The 25371-nt window shown below is 42.0% G+C and overlaps 1 protein-coding gene and 1 long non-coding RNA gene across 5 annotated transcripts in view; one reads left to right on the plus strand and one right to left on the minus strand.

Moving 5' to 3' along the window:
- Nucleotides 1–12483: 12483 nt before the first annotated feature.
- Nucleotides 12484–16317, minus strand: LOC142144483 (uncharacterized). 3 transcript variants are annotated; one of them, XR_012689724.1, is made up of 4 exons: nt 16162–16317; nt 14454–14553; nt 14113–14151; nt 12484–13095 (listed from the first exon to the last, which is right to left on the minus strand). It is a non-coding gene; the product is annotated as an uncharacterized LOC142144483 (long non-coding RNA). The 3 variants fall into 3 exon arrangements; XR_012689723.1 differs by lacking the exon at nt 16162–16317 and having other exon boundaries at nt 14454–14722; XR_012689725.1 differs by lacking the exons at nt 14113–14151; nt 16162–16317 and having other exon boundaries at nt 14454–14770.
- TFB1M (transcription factor B1, mitochondrial) overlaps nt 16284–25371 on the plus strand; it is a 127471-nt gene continuing 118383 nt past the window's right edge. The window contains exons 1-2 of one of the 2 annotated variants that reach the window (XM_075203388.1): nt 16284–16397; nt 17760–17895. In XM_075203388.1, the coding sequence (XP_075059489.1) occupies nt 17763–17895 (133 nt within the window). In that variant the 5' untranslated portion in view covers nt 16284–16397; nt 17760–17762. Of the gene's footprint in view, nt 16398–17759; nt 17896–25371 lie in introns of those variants that run through there. The other variant, XM_075203390.1, reaches the window with a different exon arrangement.

A 25371-nucleotide genomic window follows, 5' to 3' on the forward strand; every position in this document is an offset into this window, starting at 1 on the left:
GGTTTGTGGCTAATCAAAAAGTATTAACTCACTATCACTAATCATACATTATACAGTTATTATTAATAACATGAATACCCCTATCACCTTTTATAACCCTAGGGATACCACATTGAATAACAAAAGCCCTGAGTATGACACAGCAATACATTAGAAACATTTCAATACACCTTTACCCAGATATATTTCATCAGTACCCCAGTACATACTTGAGGATCCTGCAAGGTAGTAATTGGATGAAGTTTATTTGTTTTACCTGGAGAAAGTCCATCTGTAGGAGGGGTATGGGATCGCTCTATTAGTATCATCTTCATGACACTTGCTCAATCAAGACAGGACATTGCCTTCCTACTAGCTTGAGCAATTTAATCAGCAGATAAAATATAAAAATGCAAACTCACAATATGCATAAAATATAAGAGCACTCTAATAGACGCGGACGCAAGATGGCGCTGCGCATTACACATATAAACTACACGCATGTAGATAGCATCCTCTTTTCTCCTGATGAAGTTCTTGATAGAACGAAACGCGTTGAGGCCCTTATCATTTACACTGGAGATTAACGCTGTACCCTGGGAACTAGATCTATAGATCATCCTGCACTGAGCTTCTATGTGGAGCCTAATGAGGGACATCTATCGACACCAGGTGAGTTTACAGAAAAAGTGTTCTGACCTGTACTTCACAGATAAGCTCTTATATTTTATGCATATTGTGAGTTTGCATTTTTATATTTTATCTGCTGATTAAATTGTTTACATAAAATACTACACCATATGGCATTTTCATATATTTTCTCCTAAATAATGAGCGGATGAGAATGGTGTTGCAGTTGTGATATTAGAACGTACTATATTTACTATCGCTGTTCAACGGCTGAAGGAGACCTGGTCAAAGAAATATACTTCGGGATGACCAAGAAATCCACATACAGATAAGCGGTTATTTTATTTATATTTGGTACGCACGCCATCTTATTATCTTACTACAGGCTGTTATATTGATATGTGTCGGCTTGTCTATGAATAACATACACCTATCCCACATATTGGTTATATGAATTGGATACCATCTAACTTTATATCCTCTGGACTGTTCTGAACTTGTTGTCACATATTACTTGCATATTATATACACCTGAAGGCGCCCACCATCACTGGAAAATATATGGACAACTGTGAGATTATACGTCTAATATTTTCCTGATTATCATCCTCTGTTAAGGATCTATCCTCCTCCAACATACAATCCTTAATGAACTTTTGTATATCAGTATCGAGAGGAAGACAGGCCCTCAACACAACGCGCCAATCTTTATTAGTAGGCTCATGTGCATTATCTAAATGTTTAAAAAATTTCTGACACTTGGCCAAATCTTTCCTAGGATCAGGGAAATCAGACATAATTGAAAACAGTTCAGATCTAGTCCATGGACAATGCATTGCTGCATGTTTTATGGGAACTACGCTATCTTTGTCCGCCTTCCCATTGGGAACTGCTGTTGTGAGGACAGGATGTAAACCTACTAAATCACTACATTCTGGACTACTTGCTGGAATTATTGTTGCAGTACAATGAATGTCCCCCCTTCTATTAATTTCTATATTATTCTCACCAATTTCAGCCGCTGACGGTGGGTATATTTTCTTCTTCTGATTTTTTTTCTTCTTCTTATCATAACTTAATACATCATACAAATTACTCATTACATTTTTAACATTTTTGGTATCGACTGTACTTACCACCCCAACCGCATTTGGCGGGGTGGGCGCGCTTGTTCTCCACGTTTTGCAATGCCTACTTCCGCTGTGCACCCATCTCCCTTGCCACGTGTACCCTTCTCGTTGCCACCATTTGAAACAGTCATCATGTTCAATTCTCGTTTTTGTTGACTTAATCAACAATATTTTATCTCTAACATTATTTAACACCTCTGACTCGAAACTACCGATGTTTGGGAAATGTCTCACACACTCCCAGGTCATCATGACCCATTTGTCGCAGTATGCCGTTGCCGTACGCACCATATTTATTATGCATAATATACCTTGCCGAACCAACCGGCCATTCCTTAGGCAGCACACAATTGGCCATCTCTTATTGGCCGTGGATAATTTCAACAGGTACGTCCCCTCAACTCCACGTCACTGAGTACCACTGAACAATAACACGTGATTGTCAAGGTACTCAATGGAGAAACAACCTAACACAACTGTGATCAGACAAGTACCAACTGCGCAATACCCTGCCTTTCCTAGTTTGAGTACTTTACAACTGTTAGCACCCGATATTTGTTATGAATATCAGTGGTTGCAGCGTATTACCTCCCACATCTCCCAAGTCACAATCACGGCTACACAATTAACCATGAGGTCCGATCATACCGCTTACAGATAATAACTATCAGTAAGCTTTGCGATTACTATTGGGAATGCCGCGAATACCTGTTATTTTTGCTTCAAGTATACCTGCCATGTATACTCAGTGGCGTCTCTTTTTCCCCTGTTCTTTGTTAGAACAGGATGCCACTCACTCAAAGGTTTCTTTATATCCTGTTCGCCTTTCAAACAGGTTTGAACCTGTTTGAAAACCTTTGTTTTTAGGTCACCTTTTTATCGTGTTTCGTCTAACACACCTGAACAACACCTCTGTCTCTTTTCAACAGGAAATCAACTCTTGTCTGTCTCTTTTCAACAGTAAATAAACTCTTGTCTTTATGCATACCATTCACATACACATACACCTTTTGTTTTCTGCGCAGAAAATCAATTTCCCAAACAATAGTAACATCTTTTCAGAGGCTTTAGCAAGTCATTATACTATACATATAACAAACTACCAAAACGACTGTTTAAACACGTGGAACAACACTGGAAGTGCACATACACAATGCAGGAAGTACACATATGCTATGCAATGCAATACATTCAAAACGCAAAACGACAATAAAAAGAAACAGTTTTCTTTCTTGTCCCTAGATTCAAGTTAGAGCTCCTTAGACTATGCAAAAACGGACATTCGGTTTCACAACACAGAATGATGAACAGGTTTTTAACACATTGCGTTCTTACCCCTTTATGACGTGTCAATCCACCCTTTGTTGAGGAACCGAATCCGTTGGCCTTGCATATCGACCGGTAGTGTAACATCCGCCAAGAGCCCCCAAATTATTAAAGTATTTTCATCGTTTTTCAATAAGCATTGTCTAAGCGATTTATGTGGTTCCAAAGCACAAACAATTTATTTAGCAAAAGCAAAAGTTTAGCAGTTCAATAAACAAGTACAATACAGCCGATACCAAATACATACATATATATGCTGCGCTCTTTGCTGGATCCAGCTAGATAGTCCTTTAGCCCAGAAGACTGTGGTCAGTGATGACTGTTTTAGCTGGTCCCAGGGAGCTGTGTATATGCACTCAGTGATACAGAGAAAACAATACAGATGATGTGGCTTGCTTCTATAGGTCCAGGCTCTAGGAGGGTCCAGTGTAATGGAGGTCATAGGCCAGTTCAATTGAAAATATCCAAAGGTGGGGATCAGCTCTCCAGGGAATGCACTCCGATTTTCCGGCCCAGAACCCAGTTTAAACTAGTCTATTTACACTACACAGACAATATCATTCTAATAATTTATTCCCTATAATCTAGAACTACCATACGCAATGTGCGTTCTGTTTGGCGATTGCACCGGATGTCTGCGAATATATTGGGGATTAGAATGATACTAAACATGATATGTTTCCTGTAACCTGAACCTTAAATATCTCTAAAGTGTACATATAATCTTATAATATATATATCTATATAACTATAAACCAAATACCATCTGCTTATAAACGACTGTGGAATGGAACCATTATGAATATGAAATATCTAAATAAATGAATGTGAAAGTGCGAGTGTATGCGTGCGTGTTTTATTGTGCGATCGCGCCATGACACGTAACACGTGGTGTACTGATCGCAATCGCACCTTAAAACAATATTAATCAATATACTTTCTTTCATCCAATTATACGAATTTGACAAGCTCTAGCCAGTGTGATAGCAACCTTGATCTGAAGGCAATAGGTCATGGGTACCAGCCAAGGTGTACCAGCAAGGAGGTACACTAGCAGCGAGAGTTACCCAAAAGGACACGTTTCTGGATGCAGCTAAGGAGTCCAGTGGTGGCAGCAGCTTAAGCCCCTCCTACTGTGGTTAGAGGGCGCATTTGGGATAAAGAAAAGGGACTGTGACAAGGCAAGCCCAATCGGTCCCCAGCAACATAACAGAAAGGGTGGCATAGGCGGTCCATTCAGTAACAATAGCATTGATATTAAGCCCTTAGATGATGGGTTGTTGCGACAGAGGGACTCCACTGAGGAGCAGCGATCAACTGGTAGTGGTACGCCAAGTGACTGATAGGAATGTTTCAGTTGAAGGTATTGGTAGAATACACTGTTGGGAAGCGCAGATCTAGTACGGAACCTTGTGAACAGGTTGCACAGCCGCCGGGTGTGGCCATGCCATCTGTCCAGATGCCGACTCCCCAGGGCCATAACTAGAGATGCACAGGAGAGGCGCCTGGCCAGGGAGCAACACTGAGGTGAACACAGTTTATGATTATTTTAGATTCATTTTGTTAAATTTGAGGGCTAGGGGGGCGCGTCCGTTTTCCTTCTTGCCCAAGGAGCTAAAATTTTAAGTTACAACTCTGCACCTACCAAAATGCTGGGAGGCATGTGCAGGGCCGCCATCAGAAATTGTGGGACCCAGTACAAATGAAGCAGGCAGGGCCCCCCGATGACCAACCCCCCAAATTAACCAGGGCCATTTTTCCAACTGCGCACGATGGGCAGGTGCCCGGGGACCCAAGGGAAAAGGGGGCCCATGGCAATGAAAAAGTAATCGATGAACTTAATCAGTTAAGTTCAGGTAAGTTAAGGGGGCCCCTAATATATATATATATATATATATATATATATATATATATACACACACACACACACACACACTCACCAAATATTGGCATTGTCCCTACTAGAATCACAACCTTTCACAGACTCTCCTGCTCTCTCCTACCTGTTCTTCTCACTTTCCCAACATGTGGCTGCAGGTGTCTTTAGTTGCAGCTTGTCTGGATCCTGGAATGTTGGGGGCCCTATTTGGAAAATAAAAATGGGTACATTTAGAAAATTACAGTCAGCCCCGGTGTTAAATCAATAGCACCCACGATTAATAATTAGGCCTTCCTCCAACCCCAACATTAAAATAACAGTATTCACATTTAATAAATAAATCTATTTCCCTCCCTACAAACAGTCCCAGCAATAAATTAATAGTATTTACATTTCAGAAATATACCTATCACTGACATTAAATAATTCATAGTCACATTTAATAGAGTGACCTCATTCTCCCCCACATTCAGTAGCCCCCAAACCACCCCATCTTAAAGTAATAGTCTGCACTATAAAATTGTCCAACCATTACCCCATAAACAAACTTGCACCAATTAATTAGCCACCACCTACCTCACACTACATTGCCACAAGCCCCCTGTACCATCACACACACATTACTGTGCCCCTTTATCACCATGTTTTGCCCCCTCATGATCACACTGCACCCTCCATGCTGCTTTTACCCTTCACCTGGCCCCCCATTATCACACTATGCCTTCCTGCCCCCCTCTCCATCACTGTGCCTTCCTGCCCCCCTCTCCATCACTCGGTGACTTTCTGCTGCCCCCCCTTTTTCCTCATACTGTGCCTCTCTCCCCCTATTTTTCCTCATAGTGTCTGTGCCTCTCCCCCCATTTTTCCTCATAGTGTCTGTGCCTCTCACCCCTCTTTTCCCTCATACTATCTGTGGATCTCACCCCCCTTTTTCCTCATACTGTCTGTGCCTCTCACCCCCTTTTTCCTCATACTGTCTGTGCCTCTAGCCCCTACTTTTTCCTCATGGTATCTGTGCCTCTCTCCCCTACTTTTTCCTCATGGTGTCTGTGCCTCTCTCCCCTACTTTTTCCTCATGGTGTCTGTGCCTCTCTCCCCTTCTTTTTCCTCATGGTGTCTGTGCCTCTCTCTCCTACTTTTTTCTCATGGTGTCTGTGCTTCTCTCCCCTACTTTTTCCTCATGGTGTCTGTGCCTCTCTCCCCTACTTTTTCCTCATGGTGTCTGTGCCTCTCTCCCCTACTTTTTCCTCATGGTGTCTGTGCCTCTCTCCCCTACTTTTTCCTCATGGTGTCTGTGCCTCTCTCTCCTACTTTTTCCTCATGGTGTCTGTGCCTTTCTCCCCTACTTTTTCCTCATACTGTCTGTGCCTCTCTCCCCTACTTTTTCCTCATGGTGTCGGTGCCTCTCTCCCCTACTTTTTCCTCATGGTGTCGGTGCCTCTCTCCCCTACTTTTTCCTCATGGTGTCTGTGCCTCTCTCTCCTACTTTTTCCTCATGGTGTCTGTGCCTCTCTCCCCTACTTTTACCTCATGGTGTCTGTGCCTCTCTCCCCTACTTTTTCCTCATGGTGTCTGTGCTTCTCTCCCCTACTTTTTCCTCATACTGTGTGTGCCTCTCTCCCCTACTTTTTCTTCATGGTGTCTGTGCCTCTCTCCCCTACTTTTTCTTCATGGTGTCTGTGCCTCTCTCCCCTACTTTTTCCTCATGGTGTCTGTGCCTCTCTCCCCTACTTTTCCCCTCATACTGTCTGTGCCTCTCTCCCCTACTTTTTCCTCATGGTGTCTGTGCCTCTCTCCCCTATTTTTTCCCATACTTGCCAAAAACTCCGAGAGGGGGCGTGACTGAGGGCAGGAGGGGGCAAAATGATGCGATTGGCCTCGCCCCCCGCGAAAACCTTAATTTGCATCACGGGGGCGGGGCCAAAATGACGCGATTGGCCTCACCCCCTCCCGCTTTCCAAAATGGCGTGATTCACAGAGAATTGTGTCAAATGACGTGATTCTCGGTGATATCCAGGATCCGGGAGAAATGCCAGCTCGCCCGGGAGACTGACCCGAATTTCGGGAGTCTCCCGGACTTTCCGGGAAAGTTGGCAAGTATGCTTTTTTCTCATGGTGTCTGTGCCTCTCTCCCCTACTTTTTCCTCATGGTGTCTGTGCCTCTCTCCCCTACTTTTTCCTCATGGTGTCTGTGCCTCTCTCCCCTACTTTTTCCTCATGGTGTCTGTGCCTCTCTCCCTTACTTTTTCCTCATGGTGTCTGTGCCTCTCTCCTCTACTTTTTCCTCATGGTGTCTGTGCCTCTCTCCCCTACTTTTTCCTCATGGTGTCTGTGCCTCTCTCCCCTACTTTTTCCTCATGGTGTCTGTGCCTCTCTCCCCTACTTTTTCCTCATACTGTCTGTGCCTCTTTCCCCTACTTTTTCCTCATGGTGTCTGTGCCTCTCTCCCCTACTTTTTCCTCATGGTGTCTGTGCCTCTCTCCCCTACTTTTTCCTCATACTGTCTGTGCCTCTTTCCCCTACTTTTTCCTCATACTGTCTGTGCCTCTTTCCCCTACTTTTTCCTCATGGTGTCTGTGCCTCTTTCCCCTACTTTTTCCTCATGGTGTGACTTTCTCCCTTTATTTACTTACCTTTTTATTAGCCTTTTCCCCTCTCTTCTCTTCTTTTTTTCTTCTGTCTTCTTGCTTCTGTCTTGTTCCTCTCTGCACAGTTCCTCACTGAGTGTCAGGCGTGACTTGATGATGTCACGCCTGACATTCAGTGTAAATAGTGCAGAGAGGAAGAAGGAGGGACGGCGGGGCTGCGATCATGTGAGTATGAATATTTTATTTTTTTTACCCACTACCCTGCTCCCCCCACCAACGAACTACTGAACACCATCACCAACACCAACACCAGCGGCCCCACCCCGCACGCACGCGAACAAGAAAAAAAAAAAGTTAAAAAAAAAGAAAAGAAATGTGGGCAGTGAGGGCCCGGACCAGACAGGGGGCCCTGCTGCCGGGCCCCCTGGTGAGTCCGGGCTCAGTACAAGAGTACCCCCTGTACCCCCCTGATCGCGGCCCTGGGCATGTGTGTGTGTGGTGAATAAATTACTTAAAAAAAAGAAACAACCCGATAACATATAATACTTTTGCTTGTTTAATATTGTTACAATTTTAACCACACATATGCTGCCACCTGGAATTTTAGGGGCTGGTCAGTAAACTTGTGGAATCAGTGATAATATTAGTAACAAGAAACATTACCAAGATAGGAAGACCAGAATTTTATTTTTTTGCAGGAGAGGTGAAAACCATACCAATACATAGCAAACACATTAAAATTGCTTAGTGATTAAAATCATGACGTGTGGATACACATTTATACGCACTTTTAGAAACCCACGATACATTTGGGATATTTTACACAAACATACACTCACTCCTGCACATACATTACTTCCTTAGAAAGCTCTCAGGTTCCATTAATTAGAAGCAACTGCCAAGCAGATTTTTATGCAGATTTTTTTTTCCTTTCTTTAATGATATGCAAGACAAATACATGCTTAAAAATAAAACGGGTCAGACTCTTATTATAAACATATCAGAAAACAGCGCTTTCCGGAGTTTGCTCTGATGAAGTTTTATCCTGCTAGCTTGCTGTAGCTCGAAAAGCAAATCATGTGACCAGAAGCAGCTCTAGGGGGGGTATTCAATTGTTCCTCCGGGTGCCGCCGGAACGAGCGCGTTAAAACTATTACCGTTTATACGGTAATTACTCGCTAAATTTCATCTAGAAATTCAGCAAGTAAACTACCGTATTAACGGTTTTTACGCGCAAGTTTACCGTATAAACGGTAATAGTTTTAACATGCCCGTTCCGGCGGCGCCCAGAGGAACAATTGAAAACCCCCCTTAGAATAAGAACACACGGTTGCGACTAAATCCCCTTCACCGAAGGTACCTAGTACATACACTGCATGGGAAATAGCACACTCAGTGTGAGCCAGCTAAATCCCCTTCACCGAAGGTACCTAGTACATACACTGCATGGGAAATAGCACACTCAGTGTGAGCCAGCTAAATCCCCTTCACCGAAGGTACCTGGTACCTACACTGCATGGGAAATAGCACACTCAGTGTGAGCCAGCTAAATCCCCTTCACTGAAGGTACCTTTTGGCCCCCTGCTGACTGGGTCATGAATTGGAAGGGGATTTAGCCAGCTCACAGTGAAGTGTCTAAATCCCCTTCAGTGTAGGTACCTGGTACAATGACTGTATGGGAAATAGGATTTAGCCAGCTCTTAGCCACACTTATACTGTCTTATATTACTGAGGTTGTTTTTGGTGATGGTATCAGTACTAAATAACAAGAAAATGGATAGTATAATTTGTGCATTTTGTCTTGAATTTGTTTCCAGGCCACCTAAAAAAAATAATATTTATTTAGCCATTTATTTTTTAAAGATAAAATGTACTTATTGGGCCAACCTTTTAAGAGTTAATTTCTCTTGTGGTTACTCATAAATGATCCATATTGATCTGTAGATATCTAAAAACAAGATCATTTTAGAGTGAGAAATAGAGAAACTGAAGATACAGGGTCATAAATTGGAAGCAGCAGCAAGAAATGCAAACTGAAAGGTCAACTCAAAGTAAAGGATAATGTGTAGATATTAGCCCATGAGAAAAGTTATTTGCAATTATTATTTTATGCTAGAACCTTAATGCACAGTAGCATGCATTAGATATATATGAAGAGCCCCCTCTCCCTCTCTATTCACAGAACTTGTTTTCATCAGCAGAAAATTATAGTTGCCAGTTCATTTCTATGGTGTTACTTAGTATTCTCTGGGGCAGGGCCATCTTTTCCATTGGGCACCATGGGCAGGTGCCCGGGGGCCCCAGGAGCAAGGGGGCCCCATAGGCAAGTCTCTTAATAAGAATAAATAATCCTGCAAAAAAAAAATCCTGCAAAAGAAAAACTTCAAGGGTCACTGAGCGAGTACATTTAAAAAAAGCAGTGCATCGAGGCCCCTATATATTATATATATATATATATATGTATATATATATATATATATATATATATATATATATATATATATATATACATATATATATATATATATATTATATATAGGGCCCCCGATGCACTGCTTTTCCCGGGGGCCCGTAATGTTGTTAAGATGGCCCTGCTCTGGGGAATATTCAATTCAGTCTGGAGCATGTAGATTTGCTTACAGAAATTGACTATTATACTTGTATGCTTTGTAGTGGATAATTTAGGTTATGTTTTAATCATACTTGCCCACTCTTCCGTATTTTCCGGGAGACTCCCTAATTCTGCATAGATCTCCCGCAGTACCTGGTTGGTTTTCCCGCATCCTGCCACTTCCCAGTGAAGTGGTCAGGATGGGGTCCTCCATGACGTGAGTCACAGCAAGCTGCGTAATGTAGGCTTTGCCACCTGGGTCATATTAACACGGATGCATAAATGTATAGTTAAGGGCGGTACTTAAATTACACGATCCCCTGCCCCCCCCCCTCCAAGAAATGTTCAGATTTTAGTGTTAACATTTTTAGTTAAATAAGTACTTGGATATACCCATGGTGTATATTTTACTCAAGGGGTACTTATGTGGCATTATTTACCACAATGGGTCTGGTGACTCCCCAGTCATTGGCTCCAGTCCATGTACTTCCCTATCCTAATCCTACTGGAACCATACTCAAGAAGGGCACTGGGAGTAGGTATGGCAATTATAACAAGAGCGCAGAATGTTGATCAATGCAAGTAAGGTAGACAAGAGGAGGAATCATTCTGAAGATGCCCTAGCACAGTAAAATCTTTTATATATAAATCATTGGTCTGCTTGTCTGTCCAGTTATGCATTCAGACACCCCTGCACCGATTGTGATGAAACCAACGCGAGATGGTCCAGTTGAATCCTGTCCAGGTTTTAGGGAGATTAGGGTCCCAGTAGAACCTCCCGTTGGTGTACACTGGGCAGAACTTTGACCAGGCGAGCCTGTCCTGGTCCTTCCACTAGATGGATTTCAATGACATTTAATCTAAAAACAAAAATGACACTGGGCAGCCACCTAATGGGTGTGTTGGAAGACCTGCTAAGCTTCTAATTATTTTGAAAAGGTTGACAGTTACATCCAACTCATTGATAACTTAATAGCTTGAAGATTTAAACCCAGGCAACGGCAGGTACTTCAGCTAGTAATTAATAAAACAGGATCTTTATTCTTAAGATTATTTGCATAATTGCCTTTCTTTCAATGCCACAGCTTTTGTCTCTCAGCACTTATTGTGGCAGGTACAGCGTGCACTGAAAATTAGAGTGCACTACATTTGTGCACGTCAAATTTAGATTCAGACATACACCTAACTTAAAATTACCTGGACTGAATAAAGATGTAGTTAGTGGCACACTATACAATTAAACACCTGTGTGATTACGATGGATCAGTTGCAAATTGCATTACAAGTTACTTCTTGCTGCTATAGGTGGAAAATTAAGTTTATTATGCGGGGACCCTTCTTATAATCAGTTGTGGTGTAATAGACTTCGTGCTAGATGCATCTTTTTAAAAAAATTTGGACATATTTTAATATAACAACTGTGAATATGTAATAATTGTCAGGCTAAAAGTAATGTAGGCATTCAATAAAAAAATCCTAATATGTGGAAGATGGTTCTCATAATATATTGGTAAATTATGTCATTACTTTTTTTCAAAAAGATAATTAAGAGAATAGATAGTATATTTGTTTTACAATCCTTGGTTCAGCAGGTATACTTTATGCATTTATCTAATATTTTGACATGCTTGTAGGACACACGAGGAAAGCGTGAAGGTCTCTTCCACACGGGTCACATATAGACATGTAAAAAATATCTAACATAAAGGGGTAGAGGGGTTTGGGTCAAAACTTATCTTCCAGGTCTGGTGGCTTGTAAACAAAAGAAAATGTGCTACATATACAGCAGTGTGTATGTCCAAGTTGTGGCCAGTGTTCCTACATGTGTAAGTTACTGTACATTCTGAATTATTGTGCACCATTTTCACAGAGAGGCTTATGGCATGGTATCAGCACTAAATAGGTTATTGAAATAATTAGATCACAAACAGTGCAAGACAATGGGGTATATTTACTAAACTGCAGGTTTGATAAAGTGGAGATGTTGCCTATAGCAACCAATCATTTTATAGCTGTTATTTTGAAGAATGCACTAAATAAATAATGTCTATAGCAACCAATCAGATTCTAGTTATCATTTATTTAGTGCATTCTACAAAATGACAGCTAGAAAATGATTGGTTGCTATAGACAACATCTCCACTCTTACAAAGCCGCAGTTTAATAAATATACCCCCATGAGTGTGATGGTCCGGCCGGCTGCCTGGATCAGTCACCCCCTCCTGGGTCTTCCATTGCTGGGGGAGAACCTTGGTCGGCATAGCAATTACAGGTAAAGTACAGACTTGATATACTAAACATTGAGATGTTTTTGAGAAAGTTAAGCAAGCAAAGCAACAATAAAGATGTAGTAATTTTAATGGTGAAATAAATAACTAGTTTATTACAACCTTACCTCTGAAATATACAAAAAAAAGCTGCTTTCAGTATGTTTTGTTTACATCACATTATGTACTTCTTACTAAGTATTCAAATATACAGAATATTACAACGTTCAGCTGTCTGTAATATGTAACAGCAGACACAAATGTCTGATAACGTCCATTTACAATATCAGGTAATATATCCCACTTGCTGGTCCTCATCGTAACAAGCTACAACATAACTATCACTCTTCGCAGTAATTTCATCAGGCATTATCAGGTGGATAATAACATGAAGTTCGAGAGTAGAAATAAAATAATAAACTGTCTCTATTAGGTTTCTTGCTTTCTCCTTCGTTAATATCGCTTGATGGACGGACACTTTAAAATGGGAATCCCATAACAGTCCGCTCCAGAACGTGTCTTTTTACCCTCTGGTAGTCACAAGCACTATTTGAACTCTTCCTTAAACAGATGAGTTTTCAGCAGGATCCTGCAGTTAGAGACGATACTTGACAGACAGATATTCTGTTGAACATTTCCACGGGCAGCATTCAAGAAGGGTCATAGTCCTGAGAGCGGAGGTAACCTGGGAGAAGCAAATAAAAAAAGCGTCAGCGTAAGCAGAGGGTTGGTATGTACAGAGATTGTGAGAATAGATATAAGTGGAAATGGATAGGACAGCACTAAATACTTTTGTAGTGACAAGATGATTTCAGTAAGACAACAGTAATTAATGACAGAGAGTATAGAGGTTATTTCTGCAGCGACTATTTGAATGGATTGTAGGAGACAAAGATATCATTACAGTAGTCTGGACAGTATGTAACAAAAATTGCTTTGTAGTATAAGAAAAAATGTTTTATTTCTGAAAGAGTAATCAGGGAAATAAAACACAGAATAAATAATAGGATTTTTATATATAGTCCCCTGGGAGACACTGCATGACTGGTCCCTACACTATACCCCAATGTTTCCCAGACACTTTAAGACATCCTAGAAGTTCACCGTAGCTCTACCCCCTCTATACTACTCTCCCTATAGGCCTTCAATTTATGTTTAACCCTGAAGAGGAGTAGACAGGCTCAAACATTAGCGATCATGGGTGGGCAGAACACCATGATGCCAATTTCTTATCAGCAGACTTGGCGACTGGGCACCTAGCAGACAAGAGGAAAAAACAGGAGAGAAACCTGGGCACCTTAGCTTTTGGTACATTAACAGGAAGAAAAGCACTTTTTCCTCCTGTCACCCAACTAATAATATTGTCGAACTACGGCCAAAACAGGACACCCACAGAAAACGCAAGTGACTCAAGAGTCTTCTTAGACTGCCTGCGAACCCCAGTACCGACTTTGGCCGGGTCCTGTGGAGGAATCCAGCATTGTGAGTGGGGGCATTAGAGTAAACACCACCTCGTTACCTCCATTCTTACGCTCAGAACGTTAGACAATCATCCAAGCTGTGACATTAAAGTCGTAGACTTTGGAGACCACCCCAGTAATAAAATTCTAAACTAAAGGCCTAACAGGAGAGTGGTATACAGCAGGAGTAGTGTCAGTGAACTTCTAGAATGTCTTATATTGCCCTTTCGCCTGGTCCCTACCGTATCCTCCAATGGTTCCTGGTGTCCCACAATGAATGCCTGAAAAATAGCCAAATTTAAAAGTTATGGATAAGTGAGAAAGCTGAAGTATGCCACCTAAAAAAGTGTGTAGAAAACTGGATGTATTGTTATTTTTGTGAGATAATTGAGAAAAGTCTTTTATGTACAGTGTTGTGACAAAAGCAATTATACTCATGGCCTGTAATGAAAATATCATCTGAGTAAAATGTGGGTTTATTAAAGATTACTGCATCTAGTCACAACATCTATGGCAATATTGGTCTCTGTATTATTATCTCACTTGCCGGTAAGGCTCTACTCCTCTTTCAAATAAAAAGTACCTTGTTTCATTCTGAAGTAAGAGGCGTCAGGATTGAGGCAGCGGGGCCTGTGAGGGAAAAGCTGGTGGGCGGCAGTGAGACACGATTGTGGGCAGGGGGCCTGTGAGGGAAAAGAGAATGAGCACCTGTCATGGGGAATAGCAGATAAAAGATGGTGAGTGTTGTCAGGGTATTGTTGGTTGAGGAGGGGCTGTGTGGGGAAGAGGCTTCTCCCTCACATGCCCCTTCTGCCCACATGCTTTACTCACACATGCCCCCCCCCCTCTGTGCCCTGCAGCTTTCATCACACATGCCCCCCTATGCCAAGAGAGAGACACACACACTACCATGTGACCCCTATGTCAAACAGCTTCCACCACACATGCCCCCTGTGCCAGCCCTGCATTCACCACACATGCCCCCTGTGCCAGCCCTGCATCCACCACACATGCCCCCTGTGCCAGCCCTGCATCCACCACACATGCCCCCTGTGCCAGCCCTGCATCCACCACACATGCCCCCTGTGCCAGCCCTGCTTCCACCACACATGCCCCCTGTGCCAGCCCTGCATCCACCACACATGCCCCCTGTGCCAGCCCTGCATCCACCACACATGCCCCCTGTGCCAGCCCTGCATCCACCACACATGCCCCCTGTGCCAGCCCTGCATCCACCACACATGCCCCCTGTGCCAGCCCAGCATCCACCACACATGCCCCCTGTGCCAGCCCAGCATCCACCACACATGCCCCCTGTGCCAGCCCTGCTTCCACCACACATGCACCCTGTGCCAGCCCTGCATCCACCACACATGCCCCCTGTGCCAGCCCTGCTTCCACCACACATGCCCCCTGTGCCAGCCCTGCATCCACCACACATGCCCCCTGTGCCAGCCCTGCATCCACCACACATGCCCCCTGTGCCAGCCCTGCATCCACCACACATGCCCCCTGTGCCAGCCCTGCATCCACCACACATGCCCCCTGTGCCAGCCCTGCATCCACCACACATGCCCCCTGTGCCAGCCCTGCATCCACCACACATGCCCCCTGTGCCAGCCCTGCATCCACCACACATGCCCCCTGTGCCAGCCCTGCATCCACCACACATGCCCCCTGTGCCAGCCCAGCATCCACCACACATGCCCCCTGTGCCAGCCCAGCATCCACCACACATGCCCCCTGTGCCAGCCCTGCTTCCACCACACATGCACCCTGTGCCAGCCCTGCATCCACCACACATGCCCCCTGTGCCAGCCCTGCATCCACCACACATGCCCCCTGTGCCAGCCCTGCATCCACCACACATGCCCCCTGTGCCAGCCCTGCATCCACCACACATGCCCCCTGTGCCAGCCCTGCATCCACCACACATGCCCCCTGTGCCAGCCCTGCTTCCACCACACATGCCCCCTGTGCCAGCCCTGCTTCCACCACACATGCCCCCTGTGCCAGCCCTGCTTCCACCACACATGCCCCCTGTGCCAGCCCAGCATCCACCACACATGCCCCCTGTGCCAGCCCAGCATCCACCACACATGCCCCCTGTGCCAGCCCAGCATCCACCACACATGCCCCCTGTGCCAGCCCTGCTTCCACCACACATGCCCCCTGTGCCAGCCCTGCTTCCACCACACATGCCCCCTGTGCCAGCCCTGCTTCCACCACACATGCCCCCTGTGCCAGCCCTGCATCCACCACACACTCACACTAGCTTCCCTTCTACTTACCTTTTTGTACACGATAGCAGCCAAGATCCGAAAGAAACGATGGCGCTCCTGCACGGATAATACAGCCTTTCAGCAGCCCGCCTAACACTTTCTACCATGTGACCGCTGCGATCACATGACCCTGTGACGTCATATTGACGTGCCAGGGTACCGAAGCCGAAGGGGATTTAGCCGTTACCAACACACATGGGGTCGTTGTAGGACATAGTAATTGAGCATTTCTCATCACGAGTGTTGTGAGTTTAAATAAATGTTTATTTTAATAAGTTGGTGTATTTTATGTTGACATTTCTGATTGCAGATTTCATGTTAACGGAACTAGTTACTGGAAAATAATAAAGACACGTGAGAAATGATCATTAATTACTTCAACTTTAATCAGTTCATACAATACTGGAGTCTTCAATCATAGATAAGACAGTAGCGTATTTTTATGTGTGTAATAGAATCTTCTTAAGTGCAATATTATATATTCTAATTGTGTAAAGCAGACAGACTAAGTTAACACTTGTTATTAATATCGCTTTCATACTTCCGCCCAGTTGTGCAAGACATAAAAAAACAAAAGCTTTCTTTAGAGCAACTTGGTGAGTTTTCTGTTTCTCAGAATATGTGGATATATGTCCTTAAGACATATCCCAATACAGCAATAAAAATGCAATGGTCTTATTAAAAAAAGTTTGGACTCGGGGAAAATCCATAAAAAATTTTTTAAAAAAACTCACAACCATCTAGCGTCAATAACCTACATTATAATATAGTTAATTCCCTTTGAATTTTATTAAGCACTATTTTATATAAACATTGATCATTACAGAGTACAAATACTGCAGTGTGGTTTACGGAAAAGCAGAGCTGGGGCTGCGGAAGGACAGTCTGCATCGCTTGGCTTTTCCAAAAAACTATGTTATGTTTTCAAACCTTGGTTCACATGTCAAATTCTACTTTACAAACACACACGTCAGCCATTAGTGGGTTGTGGAGGTCTCTATTAGTACCCAGTAATCAAATATCTGATTACAAAATAAAGTGCTTCTACCTATGGTATGAAAGGGGAGTGCTGCGTATACAGTTTGAAGTGGGGAGGTAATTTTTAGCACACACATGTAGGATAATTTCTTATCTACAAAGATAAATCATATGGGAAAGTTTTAAAAATGGATTACTCTCCTTTAACTGATAGTCAATTGTACCGATTTTTGGCTACTGCATTGTCCCAAAGGGATGCAAGGCAACAGTACCAACATTCTTTTATCAGATACTTGTTAATACACAGACTTTGCTATATTAGTGTTGATGTGGCTTTGTTTGCTCTTTTATTAGGGATGTCCAATTGACAGCCATAGTAACATGCTGCTCTTAATAAAACCTTTTCCTACTGTTACCAAAAATGTAATTATCCTTGTCTAAAATGATTTTAAATGAAACTGGGCCACAAGTGTTGTATAGTTTATATATTATGTTCTTAATGTTACTGTGTTTCAAAATTTGAAAGAGTGCAGAGAAATAACTGTACAATGATTAACATTTGATTGGGAGGGAGATCTTACAATGAATGTAATTACTGAATTTTTCTTTATGTATTTTGTTTATTCCAGCATATGAATGTTTCAGGAAAGATGTCCTTGTATCGCTTACCACCCTTGCCAACCATTAGGGAGATTATCCAACTTTACAATTTAAGAGCAGAAAAACAGCTCTCCCAGAATTTTTTGCTGGACTTGAGACTTACAGGTGGGTTTTTCAAATGTTTCATATTTATACTTGTGAGACTTCTATTTTAGATAAGCCTTAGTGTGTTAATATTAATATTTGTTGTTATTAAATATAGTAAAACACTAATAAGCAACCTAGTATAGTTCAAGGGCTGCATGTGTGCCCCTCCAGCCCTCAAAATGACCACACAGTACTTGTAATTTCAGAAATGAAAAAGCATCCTGAAAACAACAGTGGCATGCCTAAATCACTCAACCCAAAATGTGGCCACATAGCCCTCACTTGCTCCCAAATTCCACCACATGTCACTAAGGCTTCCCACATGCCTTTGGACTTGCCCTAAGATTCCACATCTGAAACTCCCCCAACATGCCCCCCTGACCTTTCACACTTGCCCAACCTTTACTTCTACAGCTGGAACCTGCAGTGGTGCAGAGCACACTGCACTCCCTGCTCCTGTATGCTGAAGTGTGCTGCGCATGTCAAATGACCTGGAAGTAGACTGCTGCCATTCAGTCTTTTCTCTACTTTATAACAAAGCAAGATAATAAATCTGATCAGGGGCAGTCTTTTGGGGGCCGTAGGTGAAGGCTCTACAGGCCTCCTGTTGCCCAAAAATGTATTATAAGGTGCAAGGCATAGGTACTTTAGAAAAAGACTATATATGAAGAGCATATGCTGAACTATAGCTCCTTTTCCTTTGTAAATTACACAACACCAGCTGAATGAGTGGAATATATTTCTTTAACCTAGCTTTTATTGAGCCAGGAGGCACAACGTTGACAATGAGTGTTACATGTTTGCAGAAATGAGAATTTTATAGCTAGACCAGGAGTACATAACATTATAACGTGTTGGCATGTCCTGTAACCATGGCCGCCGAGAGGGGGGGGAGCGGGTACTAATTACCCGGGCCCGGGACCACGCGCCGACGGGGGTTTTTTTTTTCCCAAAACTACTCACCTGATCGCGGCGCCGGCATCCCTCCTCTCTGCTGCTCTGTGCTCCATTCAGACTGTCTGAATGCCGGGTGTGACGTCATCATGTCACACCCAGCATTCAGTCAGTATGGAGCACAGAGCAGCAGAGAGGACCAAGAGAGAAGAAAAGGAAAAGGTAAGTAAATGGAGGAAAACGGGGGGGGGGGGGGGGCTGTCATAGAGGGGTTAAAAAACAGGGGGGGGCTGTCATAGAGGGGGTAAAAAAACGAGGGGGGGGCCTGTCGTAGAGGGGTTAAAAAACGAGGGGGGGAGGGCCTGTCATAGAGGGTTTAAAAAGCGAGGTGGGGCCTGTCATAGAGGGGTTAAAAAACAGGGGGGGCTGTCATAGAGGGGTTAAAAAAGCGAGGGGGGCCTGTTATAGAGGGGTTAAAAAACGAGGGGGGGGCCTGGCACGGAGGGGTTAAAAAAATGAGGGGGGGGGGGTCTGTCATAGAGGGGTTAAAAAAGAGCCTATTGATTTTGATGTGTTAGCCACGCCCCAATGGCGAATTTGCCACGCCCCCAAATGCATGAGCACACATCCTAAAAATTTAGGCGGCGCAATTTTTTTTTACCATACTCGACTATAAGGGGGGCCCCATTAATTTGTTGTACCGGGGCCCAGAATTCCTCTTGGCAGCCCTGCCTATAACAGGTGTAATTTAGTAGTTTATATTTAGTAACTTTTTAAGCTAGATTTCTATACCTAGACTAAGAGATGAAAAAGAAAACACTATGCATAGTTTATATCAGCATGTCAGAGACTGATCTCAATATCCCAAAAACCCATATTGGAATAAATGCATGAGGTACCAGTAAAGGGAGGCTCATGCAACCACAGGGTAGTCCTACAATGTAATTCTGTGGAAACTTTTATTTTTATTTTTACTCTTGGCAGAAGTGGAAAGATCTGAAACATCTAAAAAAAAATTGACATTCTATTTTTATATAATATGAACCCTCTAAAAAATAAAAAATCCTTGTAAAGTGTTGCGGTGGGGTTGGTGCCATGTATTCACATTTAAAGGATACTTTTCCTAGCTGCATCTATGGTGAGTAGTAATTTTTTACTACCCTTAAGCTGGGTACACACTACATAAAATGCTACCGATTAGCGATTTATGAACGACAGACAAAAAAAAAAAAGACACTATCAGCATGCCGATTCATGTGTACACACTACACACGATTTACCTTCAGATTTACAGCCTGTCACCGTCAGCCTGGAAGATGTTATGAGGAGGAACTGAAGCATGCAAATGTCCTGCAGTGTCCGCTCTGCCCTTAAAGACCACTCTTCGTTTATTTAGCTAACCTAGTGAAGCGTACATTAAAGACTTGTGCTGCAGCAGAATGAATGAATGAAACGGCTGGCATTTCTCACCATCTGTAACGCTGACCGTGTGCCTGCTCGCTGTCTCTGTTCTCCTTCACTCGGGATGCAGATAGTGCAGAATTACATTGCACTGTCAGCAGCTGCTGACAGTTCACTAGCTGCTAAATGACAAAAATCTAACCAGTACGACCAACCAGATGAATCGATGATCGGCACTTTGGGACGACTTTGGACCATCGGGTAAGTATACACACTCACAGATATCTGGCCAATCAGTCGTATATCATCTGATTGGCCAGATAATCAGTGTAGTGTGTACCCAGCTTTAGTTATGTAGCTTCAACTTGCTGTGTTTGTAATTGTTGCCAATTAGATGAGAAAGGTAAGTAATTTTAACAAGTGATCAGTTGCATACATTTTGACTGGAAGACAAAAACACATGACTCTTGGTCAGTCCCAGAGAAAGTGATAAAAATCATAATTTGTGCCCCCAATCAGATCCCCCCCCCCAAATGAGGGCGGGATTTCGTCTGTGGTAGGTATTCAGAAGCATTTTGTTAGATGTGCTAGCTTACATAAGTCTAATGGAGTCTGTCAGGGAGTGTAGTTAGGTATGTATAGAGAAAGGGCGGGTGGCCATTGTGGCAATTTCCCATAATCTAAAGAATCCAACAAGGATTGAAAGTTTTATAAGATAGCTTTATACGGTGTATAGTAGTAGTGTCCAAGGAAGTATTCCATTGTAGGTCAGAGAACACGCTAATCCCCCTGCTTGTATAGTGTTGGGCTTTCAGGAATAAATGGGCATACTATTTCATATTTGATGAATTCTTGAGCATATGTGTAAGACTTTATAGGTTTGATTAAGTTATTGGGTGATTTAAGCCCAGTTTTATCTTATGATGAAAAGAGTTAGTTTGCTGATTAATTTTGTATTTGTCTAACGATGTGCCACAACTTACTGTAGACCTCAGTGGATTGTCTAAAATGTGCTGTGGGATTGCTTGATTATGTAAAAGCGAGATCAGATTAGTATCTGCGAAAAGTTGCATTTCTTTGATGTATATATAAATATTACATATTGAAGTAGGGTGGCACATCTTATGGAGTATGTTAAGGAAATGAATGCCCCTTTTGGATCCTGGTTTTTGAAGCTTCAAATTTGGCCATCAGAGAAAAAAAAATAAAAATCCAGAATGGAAATATACAAAAGTAAATTGTTTGCAAGTGTATTTAGCCTTGAATGTGTGCTAGTTTAGACTTTGGAGCAGAAGGTCTACCATAAGGTTAAAGAGTAGTGGGGATCTAGGGCAGCACTGCAATGTACCTCTAGCCATGCACTCTCTTTTTTTTCCCTTAGTGACCATTTATTAGAAAAGTGGTGGTAGTGTTTTCATAGAAGTATCTAATAAGGTAGATAAAGTTATGGTCAAATGCTCTTGCATCTAGAATGTTAAATAGATGGGTCCACAATACTGTGTTTAAACTTTTGGAAGCAGGTTGCATTGCAGAATCAGCTACTGTTGAAATGAAAGCTCGGATGCCTTTAACAGAATGTTGGCCCCCAACAAAACCAAATTGGTTTTCAGTGGACAGGATGGATTGGAGTGTTGTGGCCATAAAATCAAGGTTTAATAATGTGATTACAGGAAACTCAATGGGAGTATTTGTTAGTTTTGGAAAGTAATTTGGTGTTTGTATCCTTAAAATTTGGGCAATCGGACCTGTTTTGGGGAATAATTTGGAATGATGAAAACAAGGTGTAATATTATTATGTGTATTTTTAAAATTCTTGCCCTGTAAATCTGCCACAGTATAGAGGTTTTCTGTCACATTTGCCAGCAATTGTAAGGTTGATTTCAGCCCAGCCACGAAACCTCATAATTGGTGAGTGCTGATATTTTGGCTAGTAAAGGAAGGTGTTAACATTCTAGAATATCTTTGTCTTCTGCTGGAATTTGGATACCTAGGTTATTTAGAGCCTTATGCGAGCTGTAAGTTTACTAGATACATTATATTATATAGTGTATCTAATGCTTAGCTGTTCTGTAGGTTTGGCTAGTTTGGGTTGGGGGGGGTGGACATTTGCAGTCCACTATTTGGCTAACCCTGCCTGCTATGTTGCTATGTTATTTTGCTGCCATCAGCATTTTATTTTTCCTATTCCTTCAATCCCAAAAACATCAGGTTCTGATGCAGCAGTGGAAAGCTAGATGTAACTGTCTGAAAATATACATATGCATCGAAGATTATTTTTATTCATAATTATTTATACAGTTTCTACATTTTACGCATTGCTTTACATAGACTATTCATTCATATACAAGATAAAGAATAAATATGATAATCCAAAATAGCGCTCCCTGCAATATAGCTGCCTAATTACCTCAAGGAATGCCACTTCATTCAACCTTATACAAAATAAAATAAAGGTACATAAGGCGCATAAAGCAAGTTCAACACAAAATAAACTGCATACAGTCAAGAATTGTCCACAATGTCCACCACAAAATCCTCTTCTTTTAGATCCAATGATGAAATTTTCTTAAAGATTGTTATCAAAACAGATATCTCATGGTAGGACTTTGCTTGTCTCTTACGGTGTCTCCAAACGATGATACACACATTTAGTTTGAAGACAAAAGGTAAATAAATGCTGGGTTAATAATTGAGCTAGCAATCACAAATTCTACACCCGGGCATACCAAACAACACCGTGTGATCAAAAATACAAATAAATCAAATTCTGTTAGGGCGCTCCACTCAGGTGTGCAGCTGTATATGATGATGGAGCATCCACCAATGCTTAAATCAGGTATATAAACAAAAAAATTCATACATACACTTTGCGCTTCCTTCTTAGCACAACAGGAAGAAAGCCACAATGTAGTGTGTTCTTCAATAACTGGATGTATCACAACAATCCTAGAAAGGACGCAATTGTCCAATAAACAGAAAAAACATAACATAGCGTAATATGACAATGAAAGAGTCCCATTCAAAGTGACTTCCACCACCATATAGGATGTTGATTTCAATCTTCCACCATGGATACCCAGTGTGCAACAGGTTGACCCAATAATCCAAAAACAAGAGGAAAGGGGAACCCCTTGTGGATGTATGCTTACTCAACACAAGAGCTAAAAGCGCATCCTCAATTTAACATCACGATTATTCTTCAGTGGGGCATATAGATCCTCCCCCCCATCGATGCTCCATGTGTGCATAGAAATAACAATAAAAGAGGAAGGAAATCTAGTGTATTTCCAGGATAAAAATATTTAATATTAACACTATATCAAACAAGAATTATGCAGTACCCGTACCAAAAGGCAAAGGAAAAAAACAGCATGGATAGTACATAACCAATAATGGTATGAAACAGCAAAATTCTCCTCACTAACATTTCCTCTGCTCAATCATCGGATCACACAATCCACCAACGCGTTCCTTCCCAACCAAAGGTCTTTTTCAAGGTACATAAAGTTATTAAAAAGTCCTTCCTTATATAGTGCCACACTCGCCTCTTGGCGCGTCCCGCAACTCCTTGACACTTCCAGTATTCGGACATCACTCAGAGCAGTTCCTTCTAATGCTTTTTATTTGCCCCAGAGGAATGTTTTTTAACCACACTTGAAGATGGTTACTGTCTCTTTGAATGTAACTACATATATCCGTTGTTTTTTTTTGTATGTCTATAGGGTCCGTACTAGTATCTACCTCAGAGTTCAATATGTTCTTATTACGCATCTGACTTTTTTTCATTTTCTTCTTTTTATCACCCTTTTTTCCCCTTAATTTCTTTTTTTTATCTTCTCCTTACTATGCGTTATCTCCAGGGTCTTCGAACCGATCTCCTTTCCAAAAAAGAATTGGAACCACATCCATTCTCCTCTTCATTCCACTCATCCAAAACTTGGAATTTGTGAGATGGAATGATGGTCATTAGCACTTTCAACATCATCTTTCCTGTCTCTAACTCTTAAAGGTGATGGGGACCTAAAAAACTTCTTATCTTGCACAAATTCCCTTGTATTGTAAGGTCTATAGTCCCTTTTGGTGTCACGATTATGAACCCTTTTATGATGTCTAGGGGGTGGAGACCTCTTTCTCCTTTCATCATCCTGGATCAAGATCTTTTTATATTAGGACCATGTGTCTCTCCCAATGGAGGGGCCTATTCCTATCATATTCATCCTCCTTTAAGGTCTCATTCAGTGTGTCCTCCATATCATTTCTTTTTCAAAGCTAATAATTTATCTCTTTGGAATTTCTTCCTTTTTCTATTCATCAATTCCCTAGAATCTTTATGAATCCTCTCTATGTTTTGTTCAATATGTCTAAAGTCCTGTAGATCTTTAAACGGATGTATGAGATTACTAAAATGTTGGATTTCCTTATCCAAATCTAGCAATTATGTTCTTCTCTCTTTCAGGATTAAATGAATCAAAGAGAGAGAACAAGTAAACAAGATCTTATTCCACTCTTCCTTAAGTGGTAAAGATGCTGATTGAAATGTGGGTTGTTTCTCAATAGACAATCCCTATGGCACGATCTGTTCTGCCAAATACTTCTCAATGTCACCACCACCTCCCACATAAGCGATTTTCTTTGATCAAAACCTTTCTCAATTTGTACATCATACTTTCTAAACCTTCTTCTATGAATCTCCAACAGTAGTCATATTGTGAAAATATCATCAACTAATTTTTTTTCTTACATCCCTGTGTGCAAACATGGTTCAACCCCACAGAACAAAACAGTGGAATAAATGTCAAAAATACAAATAAATCAAATTCTGTTAGGGCGCTCCACTCAGGTGTGCAGTTCTATATGATGATGGAGCATCCACCAATGCTCAAATCAGGTATATAAACAAAAAAATTCATTCATACGCTTTGCGCTTCCTTCTTAGCACAACAGGAAAGAAAGCACAATGTAGTGTGTTCTTCAAAATGGATGTATCACCACAATCCTAGAAAGGACTCAATAGTCAATAAACAGAAAAAACAATAACATAGCGTAATATGACAATGAAAGAGTCCCATTCAAAGTCACTTCCACCACCATATAGGATGTTGACTTCAATCTTCCGCCGTGGATACCCAGTGTGTAACAGGTTGACCCAATAATCCAAAAACGAGGAAAGGGGAACCCCTTGTGGATGTTTGCTTACTA

This window comes from Mixophyes fleayi, chromosome 3 (assembly GCF_038048845.1).
Source record: "Mixophyes fleayi isolate aMixFle1 chromosome 3, aMixFle1.hap1, whole genome shotgun sequence".
NCBI classification, from domain to species: Eukaryota; Metazoa; Chordata; class Amphibia; order Anura; family Limnodynastidae; genus Mixophyes; species Mixophyes fleayi.